Genomic DNA, 11,504 nt, shown 5'->3' with positions numbered 1-11,504 from the left:
CATTTATATACATATATGCATATGTGGTAAAAACAAAAACATTAGATATTTAAGACATTTTATTCTGTATTATTGCATTCAGATCAGTCTGTGTTCAGTTCGCGTATCCTGTTTGTTTTAGGTATTCCTTGTGTGTATTCAGGCATATGTACATATTGTACTCAATACGACATTAAGACACGGTCCTATGACAAATATAGAACAAGTCACTTTATATACATTACATACATACATACATACAAATTATGAAGGTGCAATAATTTCAAAGCAAAAGCAAAATCTTATTTTTGCCCACAGAACTGATTTGAAGGAATCTCAAAGAACAATGCACTGTAACAACATGACACAATTATTTTCGTTTTGAAAATTTGAGAATTTCAATACATTTTGTATTTAACTGTATTAACCTGTGACAATTGACTTTTTTGCAAAACACAAAAAAAAAACGATCTTTATTTGTATTAGTAATGCCGGCATCTATTCGCTTAAATACAAATTAATTGTAAAGCTGTATTGATTTAAACTTTTATATTAAACATAAACAATACTTAAATAAAAAATGCAAAAAAAAAGTGAACATTTAAGATAAACCGGGGCAAACTATTAGTAAACCACACACAAATTATGTAATTAATAAAAATATATATTATAAGTATTTTTTCATTTATAGTTTCTGCGCTCCAATAGTATTCGCAATGATACTTTAATTTCCTATCTTTGTGGATTATATATCATGTAAGACAAGTAAAAAACAAATTATATAATATACATACTTACAGTCAATAATATACATTTCAATGCTTTGAGTGAACTGCTAAGTTTATTCCAACATATGTACTTACAATGCATTTTAGGTGGTTTACTCGCGTATACATAAGTTTATTATTAAATTTTATGACATTTAATAAAGACTTCATTTCACAGAAACTCTTGTATAATTTACTAACCTTTAGCAACGGAATAACTATTCTATGTTATCTACGTTAGACTCTACATTAAATCTTTTTGTGACTGGATTTTTTATATACTTTAGGACACTATTTGTACTATCGATTAAGATATTGTCAATAATTTTTGTTTTTTCCGGCTTTAATCAATTTCAATTTTGAATTATCAACTAATTTTAAAAGTAAGATGTTTATTTTGTGTTACTTATGTTAATCATATTGATAATTATGCTCTTATCAAATACCACTTGTTATCACATTCATGCTAATGAAGAGCTTGTTTAGTCAATTAGATTATTATATTGAGACTTCAAGCATAAGGTGTAGATTCAAGCCGCGGGATTTAAAAAGATAAGACTAATATATTTGATCAATTAATTATAACAGATTTATCCTTACTCTCTTATTCCAAGAATTAAATGTATATATATACATATTTTACTAAGAATGCCGCTCTACTATCTTGAAACCTAACAATCGCTTCCATTGTGGTTTTTCTGACTTTATTTTAATGTTAACACACCCTCTGTAAATTTAAAAAAAATGTGGTACATTGGAAAACTCATTTTGATTTTTGTTTAACAAATTTTAATTTAGTATTTAAAAAAAAGATATAATAATTTATTTTATATTATACACACTGCTGGATTTGCAAGAAACTGTTCGAAGTGCCCTCGTTGAATCTTTACAGTAAAAAGCTTTTGTGCCTCTGTGAATTCTGCAAAGAAAAAGTTCATTTAGTGTTAGACTACAACTCGGTGCTTAAGCTTTTTTTAACGTGTTGAGATCATCGTTGTTAAGGAATATAAACAGTTAACAGTGGCTAATTGTTTATGTACGTACATAAAAACATAATCAATCACAAATTAAACAAATTTAAGAAATTACGTACACTTGAGTGTGCTCATATACATTGTATCTTCACTAGTCTTCGAGATACACACACACATACGTACGCTTATACATATGCTTACATATTTGCGTGTGTTTGAAGACACACACATAAGTATATATGTACATGTGTTTGTGGACGTTAAGTTGTATAAATATTTATAAATACATACATAATAATTAGCATATGCCATGAAGGTGTTGTGTGATTCGTACTATCTTCAGTGACAGTGAGATTAAAACAAAGACTAAATAACTACAGAATTTGTTCAAGTAATACATACGCTTTACGTTCGTGCATAATATATTATAATACACACCTGTGTATGTATAGTTGTATGCATGTATGTATATACAAAGTATTCTATTTATATATGTATGTACATACATAGACTTATAGACGATTTCTACAAACGTGATCGATCACTAAAATCGATATAAAAACCGGCGATAAGCATACGCACATACATAATATGTTTGTAAAACATATCGAATGACGTAAAAGCCTTTATTTATACAATAAAACTTGTGAGTGAGCTTAATGCTGGCGAGGGTTGGCTGGTGTTTTGTGAAAAAATATACAATCATATAATAAACGCATTATAAACATTTTAATTGAATGAAGTGTCCGTTAGGAAGTTCTTATTTTATTACGATTTGTCTTATTAATTATTTATTCACTTAGCATGAATGTTGATAAAATGTCTCATTCTGGACGATCTTCGAGCCAAATATCAATATACAACTATCCAGATCACTTGAACCCGTTTCATGATGACGACAACCATAAACGATTGCGATTCTGGAATTTATCAAAAAGCAACGATGATCGCAGACGAAGAAGCTTCTCCATCGGACATTTGCGAGATATGTGGTATGCTTTAAATTGCTTCTGTGTGCCTACACATTTATTTAATACATGCTCTATCATTTACAGGGCGTTTAGATCATTTTCTCCAAAGAAAAAGAAGTCGTCCACGTTGGGTATACAAAAAACCTCAGAAAGTCCTCCTATGCTAAGAAGAGATTTGGATCCAAACTGCTACCAAAGAAGACCCATAGTTAGCTCTTTACAGAATATTAATACTTCAACACCGGTAAAGAGAAATGCATTAAATAATATTAGTATACCTATTACTTTACTATATGTATTTTTAGGTGCCATCTAACAGGTTGAACGCATACTCAATTCAAAATCATCATGGAACAAATCAATTTCGTGGAAGCTTAAGCCCACAATTTCAACGATTTCAGCCATATAGGTAGCACAGTGATTCTCAAAAAGTCTCTCTACTTTCTACAAATCTTAAATAATCTTCAATTTACTGTTTTCAGAGCTTCAAACACAAGTCTAGCAAGCAGTAATCCTTTTGAAAGCGACATGGAGTCAGATATCAATGACATTTCCGCAAATTCTACTGGTGGAGTTAGAAAATCGTATCGTAAAAAGAGGAGAGCCCCTTTGGCGCCGCATATGGTAAGCATTATTGCTTTACATACATATTTTAATAAAGATTACAACTTTTGTATATTTTTTAGATGAACAACAGTTCAACTAATCAAGTTGATGTCGACAGCAAGGGCACAGAAATTGAGCATATAGCCATTAAGTCGCTTACTGGTGAAATAGAAAAATTTGTAAACGACAGAAATGATGCCTTAACTAGTAATACAACTAAAGTCAAAACGGACACAAATGCCTTAAATATAAAAGAATCTACGCAAAATAATAATACAACCAGGATGGGAGAAACTATAAACAACAATGGCTTACATATAACAGAAACTACACATAATAATAATAATGTAACTAGATTGGAGCCTGAAGCAACGGTATCGTTGCATATTGATGAAACAACGCCTGTGAATAATAAGAATACTCTACAAATAGTAGAAGAAACAACTGTTAACATACAAAAAGTGGACCCAAATGGCAATTTCAAGCCTACTCCTCCTGTTAAGAAACCAAAGGAAACTTTAACAAAGAATGTAGAGAAGGATATACATATTAAATCAAGAACAGGTGAAATACAAATAATAGTCACCAATCAAAGTAATCCTGTTGTGACAAGAACAACAACAACGATGCAGTCATTTAAGGGCACTGATGTGCTCCCTATGAAAACAGAAATCCCACAAAGCTCACAAATAATCAACGGAGAATCTGTTAAACAAATTAATTCCGTTAAAGAGAAACCAAAGGATACTTCACAAAGTATAACAGTAGATGATACGCCAGCAAATATTGCTCAAGAAGAAAAGATTAAAAGTAATTCTAATAATATTTTAATCAACGAAACACGAATGGAACAACCGGCCAGCGACTCTAAAAATACAATTATTAAAGAAGTACATAATATACAACTAAAAAGTGAAATGAAAAACGACGAAGAATCAAAGGTCTCCCAGGAAATCACTAAGAATGTTGAAAGCAAGCCAGTTATTTGTAAAACCGAAACTATTGTTAAAAAAACTGTTTTAGTTCATACACCAACAACATCACAGGCATCCAATAACTTTGTTACCTGCAATGCTACTGCGGAAGTTCCTAATAACTTATCAAATACGAATGGCAATAGTCTTACAATTGATGAAACTACAAAGCGCAATGTGTCAAGGCAAAGCCGTGAACGTGATGATTTTTGTCCACAAGTGTGCAGCTATGACCACAACTTTGTTTTGCCGACCAAAAGCAGTCTTGTTTCGAGTCCAAAGTATGAACATCGCGAATATGTTTATAAACCCTATGCGACTTTTGAGAAGCCAGAAGATAAAATCGGTGAGCTGCAAGATCCTTCGCAGCCAACAAAAACTAAGTCAGTCAAAGAAATAATTGATGCTATAAACCGTAGTCAAAAGCTTCTAAAGGAGAGTGCTGCCAAAGGAACAAAGGTTTTCTCAACTGCTTTATATGATAGCAATAATATTGGACCGTCAAACGAACAAAGAAACAATCACCAAGAAGTTCAACTAAATATTTCCAACGAAACCTCTTGCGTGGAAAATAATACGGAGCCACAGCAAAATTATTTTCAGAAAAGCAAAATAAACAAAAAGGTCTGTGAATACAGAGAGTCGTCTCCAACAACTTCTAATTTAGATTGGAATCCTTTGCCAAAGCCGAAACGAAGTAATGGTGGTCCAGCAATTTAAGCTTAAACAAAAATATAATTAACTATCTTGTTATGTACTTTATAAAAAACAAAATAAGTTCCAAATACTGCAATATACATGCATAGTCACTAATATAATAAATAAATATGGTCCAATGCAGTTGTTGGTAAATTTTGTATAGCTTTTAGCGTATCTGGAAGATTCTGGATCCAATATTTTTTTGTGTCTGGTAGTATGGAAGTTGTTAAAACAAAAAATAGATCACAAGTTCCACGTCACATTAATCAAAATGTTACCCAACAAAAAAGTTGATTCATTTTAAGCTAGATACATTTTGGTACATCCCATTAATTTAAACAGACATGCAAAGAAATAAAAGAACGGGTGTAACTATAAAATACTTGTGCCACTTAACAGTTACATTAATATTTGTCATCCCTAACTGCAATATTCGCAGTAAGAAGAATATCAGAAATTTCATAAGTTCTTACATTTTTATTAAGTACTAACCGTATACCAAAGCAAAGCATTATGGATCATTTTAATTTCGGAGGATCTGAATTAAGTCGCGGGCATATGTTTCAAATGTTGCTACGCATATCGATTGCATCGGTAATAACATATTACTCTGTCAAATGGATGATGAACACGCTGGACCCAACAAGCAAAAACAAAAAGAAGGCCCGATTGCTTGCCGAGGAGCAGCTCAAAAGGTTATTTTTGCTTTAACATATAGCCCAATGTGTTATTGATCAATATAAATGTATATTCAATAGGCTCAGCAGGGAAGATGACTTCAGGGTGAATTTGCAAACGTTTAATGACTACGAACTAATGATTGCATCACACCTTGTGGTTCCAGCCGACATACCTGTCAAGTGGAGTGATATAGCTGGTCTGGATTCCGTTATACAAGACCTTCGAGAGTCTGTTGTGTTGCCTATTAGTCATCGCGACATGTTTAAGGCATCCAAGTTGTGGCAAGCTCCAAGAGGTGTGCTACTTCATGGCCCTCCCGGCTGTGGCAAGACATTAATTGCCAAGGCAACAGCTAAGGAAGCCGGAATGAGGTTTATCAATTTGGACGTAGCTATTCTCACAGACAAATGGTACGGAGAATCCCAAAAGCTTGCCTCTGCTGTCTTCTCTCTGGCTGCCAAAATTCAGCCCTGTATTATTTTTATTGATGAAATTGATTCGTTTTTGCGCTCGCGTAATTCGAACGACCATGAGGCAACTGCTATGATGAAAACCCAGTTTATGATGTTATGGGATGGACTTAGTACAGATCCTAACTCAGCTGTTATTGTAATGGGCGCTACTAATCGCCCTCAAGATCTCGATAAGGCTATCGTTCGCAGAATGCCTGCACAGTTCCACATAAGCTTGCCAACGGAGGCCCAGAGGAATTCGATTCTAAAACTGATCTTGGAAACAGAAGAAATTGATAGCAGTGTTGACTATAATCGCTTAGCTAAGCTCACTAATGGATTTTCGGGATCAGATCTTCGTGAAATGTGTAGAAACGCTTCGGTTTACAGAATGAGACAATTTATGCGCACAAATGATAAAAAGCTACAACAACCTGCGGGTTCAAATAATACGGAAATTGACAAAGCTCTAATTTCTATAACAATGGATGATTTGCTCAACTCCCATTTAAAAATGAAGGAGTCTAAAATGCACACTGGCAGTCTGTTTCTGGAAAACAGAATTGATTTAGATTAAGTACTTAAGATCTAAAAATATTTTTGCTTTAAATATATTTTTAATGTCTAAAAGGGTAACTAATTACATGAAACTTGATAAATTTCCTTGACTAGTAATCGTAATTGTTCTACAAACGCATATCTTAAAATATTGCACATACAAGCACACAAATCGATTAAAGTCTTAAATGTTATACGCTATCCCGGAATATGGAAATTTTTTTGAGTAGGATGTTCTTTTTTACTAACCAAAAAAGCATAAGTTTTTTACATTGAGTGTAATTTAATGAAGATTTTCATTCTGTTTGCATTTTATAACTTTAGTCTCTTTTTTTATGAATAATTTTTTAACAATTAATTTTAATTGATGGACTAACAATATATTTTTGAAGCCGTATTATTGACAAGCATGAAAAAATTATTTTATTCAAAAATTACAACCACAATGTGTAAATGCCGATATGTTGAATATATATCGATACAGCCATCGATACATTTTCAAGACAACTATGCGTATGACGCACGAAGAGAACAAAGATGGCGTTCCCGACGGCCACACGAACAAAGCAAGCAGAATATTAAATATAAACGAGCGTAATAAATTGTATAAAAAACATTCTTAGCACGGTGCAAACTTTTCTAAAAGAGCAATAATTAAATTTACGCGATGTGGCTAACAAATAAAGATTGCGGAAATTAACCGTTGGGCATTGCTCTGCGAGTTTTGTGTAATGCAAAACATACACATACAAACCTACATATGTGAAGTTTCTGTGTCGTGGTCAAAAGAAACACAAATCCGATCCACACCTATTTTTTTAAATTTGTAAGATACGGATACCTTGCTTTTGTGTGAAAGAGTGATAAGCACCTACACCTCTAAGCTGCTGCAAACTCCAAAGCAACTAAACTAACTGCAATTTTTGCACAAGTGAGTATAAAGTACTTTAAATTCAGTGCATTTATTATGTTCGTTGTGGTACCTGTACACTTATTTACTTGTTTATAGCTTAAAATGTGGACATTTATTTTGGTTTTTTGTAGCAGAGAATGTGGAGTAAAAACAGTATAGCTCCAAATATAATTTCAAAAATAAACATATGTATGTACAGTATATGTTTGTATGTATACACACATTTAGATATGTGCATCTTTTGAATGTATGTACGTATGTACATGCATACATACAACTGTATGTACAAAAGTTTGCACGAATTCAAATTAATACAGATAAACACGCATACAGATGTATGTAGATACACATGTGGGTATCTAAACACTTGATTGTATTGCATATGAATTTTAATTGTTCTTAACAATTGTCTATGATTTGTATAGTGTAAATGTACATGCAAATTTGGATAGTCCGACGTGTGCATATATATTTATGTGTAGTCGCATCTACAGATGCACATATGCATTTACATAACTATGTGCATATGTATGTACGCGCGTGCATTTGTGTACATACATATGTACATACATTTATATACATATTATATTATATTTGCATGTTGGCATTTTATAAATTTTTTATTGTTTAATGTACTTTTAATGCTTTTTCATAAACATGTGCAACATGTAGTAAAGTAATGTATCTTGAATTTAATGCTAAATAATGTAATTAAAATACTTTAATTGTTTAAATATTAAATACTTTACTTTTCGTTTGACTTTGTCATGTTTAGTGTGCATGTGTGTGTGTGTGTTTGTATATAAAAACTCGTTTTGAAGCCATAAAATAACTTGTTGCAGAGTTCCTTAAAAAAAATAAACAAACAATGTTTTTATTTATTCTTTTCAATACGCATGCTGTTTTATTAAATATTTTGGATTTGAATGTACAAATTAAAGCTGGTGTTTATGATAATCTACTAAATGTAAAATGTTATTAAAATAAATAAATATTTCTTTTTATAGGTTTTCATAGCTAACAGCTACCGTCCATATAACGACAGAGTTCGAAATGGCGACTAGCGATGATGAGCCCATGCACTTGTACGAAGTGTTTCAGAATTGCTTCAACAAGATAGCGCAACAAGCAACCCTCCGGGCACAGTGGGCGCAGATCGAGGGGGCGGCGGCGGATATCACTCACCGTATGGAGGCCTTGCTGTTGAGAATGGCATGTATCCAGGGGATTTCAATGCGATACACGATGCCAATGGCAGCAGCAACAGTAACAACAATAGATTCGCCAATGCCTCGACAGTCGATCAGTATTTCGATACTGGAGCCAATAGTAGCACCGGCTGGTATCAAGCCCAGATGCACAGCAGCGGCAACAACTATATGGGCCAGGCTACCGGCTATCAAAGCAACACGCCGCTCTCAGCGCACAGCTTGGACCATCAGCAACAGCAGCAGGTACACAGCTCGGAGGGGGGACTCACGGGACTGCAGCTTGGTGGCGAGAGTGGGCACATGAGCATGCACAGTCCAGTGGCTACGTCGTTACCGCCGATGAGCTCGTTTCGCGGCGCCGGCAGCATACCAAACATTGGTGGCCCACCGGTGGCGGCGGTGCATTCGCCGGCTGTTTATAATTCACCGCAGTCGCATAACCAGGGCACAGTGCAAGCACAACACGGAGCACTCAGCCATCATTCCCTTAATCATACCCCGCTACCTCATGGACATTCCCATCACAATCAGCAGCTGAGTCCTGCAGTGCAGACCGCGGATGGCTTTGGTGGCATTGTGGGAGCTGGTGGTGCAGGTGGAGTTGCCGTTGCAGGTGCGAACGCAAAAGTGGCTGGAGCTGGTAATTCTTCGGCAGCGTCCTTGCGTCAGCAAATCTACATGTCCGCCGCAGCGGCCGATCAGAGTATTAGTAGCTTCAGTTCAAATCCATCAACGCCTGTCAATTCACCGCCGCCCTTGACCCAATCCGGTGTGGTTGGCGACTCGGCGACAGCAGCGGGCAATGCTGGCTGGAGCCATCACAGTGTGCTAAACGGTGGTGGTCCTGGTGGTTCAAGCTATGTAAGTGATATGCCTGTCTCCAGTCTGCACACAATGGCCTCTGTATTTCAGGGTGCACGCATGGAGGAGCGCCTGGATGATGCACTCAACGTGCTGAGAAATCACTGCGAGCCAGAGATCCTTGCCAATGTGAATCCCTCGCTGAACTCATTGAACAATAACGAAACGCTAGCTTCCTTTGTTGCCAATTCGCCAGCGTCACATTTGATGGGCGGCAGTTCGAGCATCAATGGAGCACTTGTGGCAAATTCAGCAAGTGGACTTAGTCACGAGTCGCTTGGCCTGGCCGCTGCTGCGGGTGCTGGCGCATCCGCTGTGCCAAACATTAAGATCGAGCGCAATGCAGCGACGTCTGCAACGAAGCCAAATAAGAAGCGAAAAGAGCAGACAGCTATTAGCAATGTGACGCATGCAGGCGTCTCAACCACATCCAATCTTGCCAATCTGGAGCTGTCGGACAGTAAACCGACCAGTTCTGTGGAGACGTCGAATTCCTCGCAGCTAAACCTGTCTCAAGGTGCCAAGGGCGCAAAGCGGCCGCGACGCTATTGCTCCTCGGCGGAGGATGATGATGATGCGGAGCCCGCTGTCAAAGCGGTACGTGAGAAGGAACGGCGTCAGGCGAACAATGCTCGGGAACGCATACGCATACGTGATATTAATGAGGCTTTGAAGGAACTGGGGCGCATGTGTATGACACACCTGAAGTCCGATAAACCTCAGACAAAGCTGGGCATACTTAACATGGCAGTTGAGGTCATAATGACGCTGGAGCAACAAGTGCGCGAGCGCAATCTGAATCCTAAGGCAGCGTGCTTAAAGCGACGCGAAGAGGAGAAAGCCGAGGATGGACCCAAGCTAAGCGCCCAACATCATATGGTACCGCAACCAAACGTGAGCGTCAACAGTTACCACAGCCAACAGCCTTCACAACTTGTGCCAGCTGCAGCCCAACAAGCCATAAACGCCATGACGTTGCCAACCAATCAGGCCAGCAATGTCTTGCCACCGCACTTGCAACAGCAGCAGCAACATCAACAGCAGCAGCAGCAACAGCAGGTGGGACAGCATCCACAATAGCATGCAGCGAGTATCATTGGCCTGAAGACGGCATCATCTTCCATAGCAACTCAATTGATCCAAGACTCCACAAAGTACTCATCGACCTTTGATTTAGAGCAACAGCTCTTAAGCAATTTTTTGCGACGTTGTCAACAGCAGCCGCCCCCGCCACCGCCCCCTCCTGCCGAAGCAATACCGCCTCTGCAGCACATACATCATCCGTTTTAACCTATTTTACCGGTTATTATTATCATCAATTATTATTATTATTTTAGCTATAAACTATGATTTCGATCATCAAGCATATGCCAGCCCATTTATACAGTTTTGATCAATTGTATATAGTTGTTTATTTTTTTAAAATATGTTTGACGGATCAATATAGCGTAGGCTTATCATTATTATTATTATAATTTTTAACTACATGATAAATTCATAAATAATTTTTGTGGGATATACAAAAGATTTCGTGCGTTGTCACAGTAGCCATATTTTTAAAAACTTTCACAACATACATAATTCTATATTATATATAAGTAGGTTTATTTAAAACAAAACAAATGAGTATAATAAAAACAAAACAAAAAAACACAAAAAAAAGGAAAGAAAAGCAAAAATAACAACCAAACCCATTTTCATACATACAAAAACTCTTGTATTCCCCCATATCCTTAGGACACTATATGCACATTCAAATTTCTTAAACGTGTTAAATGCTCGCATGTAATTAAGAAATATATATATACATTTTATATATATAAAATCGAAAAGAAAACAGAGTACTTACGCTAAGTAT

At 36.2% G+C, this 11,504-nt stretch overlaps 3 protein-coding genes across 3 annotated transcripts; all 3 read left to right on the top strand.

Moving 5' to 3' along the window:
- Window positions 1-1,677: 1,677 nt before the first annotated feature.
- On the top strand, window positions 1,678-5,095 carry LOC108596491 (putative uncharacterized protein DDB_G0291812). Its single transcript, XM_017982290.2, has 6 exons — window positions 1,678-1,782; window positions 2,524-2,712; window positions 2,776-2,935; window positions 2,997-3,100; window positions 3,174-3,315; window positions 3,378-5,095. The coding sequence occupies exons 2-6, from the start codon at window positions 2,525-2,527 to the stop codon at window positions 4,989-4,991; spliced, it is 2,208 nt and encodes a 735-aa protein (XP_017837779.1). The 5' UTR covers window positions 1,678-1,782; window position 2,524; the 3' UTR covers window positions 4,992-5,095.
- A 388-nt stretch (window positions 5,096-5,483) lies between these two features.
- Window positions 5,484-6,864, top strand: LOC108599879 (ATPase family AAA domain-containing protein 1-B). Its single transcript, XM_017987057.1, has 2 exons — window positions 5,484-5,665; window positions 5,729-6,864. The coding sequence occupies exons 1-2, from the start codon at window positions 5,484-5,486 to the stop codon at window positions 6,678-6,680; spliced, it is 1,134 nt and encodes a 377-aa protein (XP_017842546.1). The 3' UTR covers window positions 6,681-6,864.
- Window positions 6,865-7,207: 343 nt separating this feature from the next.
- Window positions 7,208-11,267, top strand: LOC108608219 (protein daughterless). Its single transcript, XM_017999497.2, is given in 3 exon segments — window positions 7,208-7,592; window positions 8,582-8,702; window positions 8,705-11,267. Coding segments are annotated over 2 exon segments (2,097 nt in total). The 5' UTR covers window positions 7,208-7,592; window positions 8,582-8,627; the 3' UTR covers window positions 10,727-11,267.
- The last annotated feature ends 237 nt before the right edge of the window (window positions 11,268-11,504 follow it).

The sequence above is a fragment of the Drosophila busckii genome, chromosome 2L, assembly GCF_011750605.1.
Source record: "Drosophila busckii strain San Diego stock center, stock number 13000-0081.31 chromosome 2L, ASM1175060v1, whole genome shotgun sequence".
Lineage (NCBI taxonomy): Eukaryota > Metazoa > Arthropoda > Insecta > Diptera > Drosophilidae > Drosophila > Drosophila busckii.
Note: the sequence above shows the minus strand (reverse complement) of the source record. Positions and strands in the feature narration are given on the sequence as shown.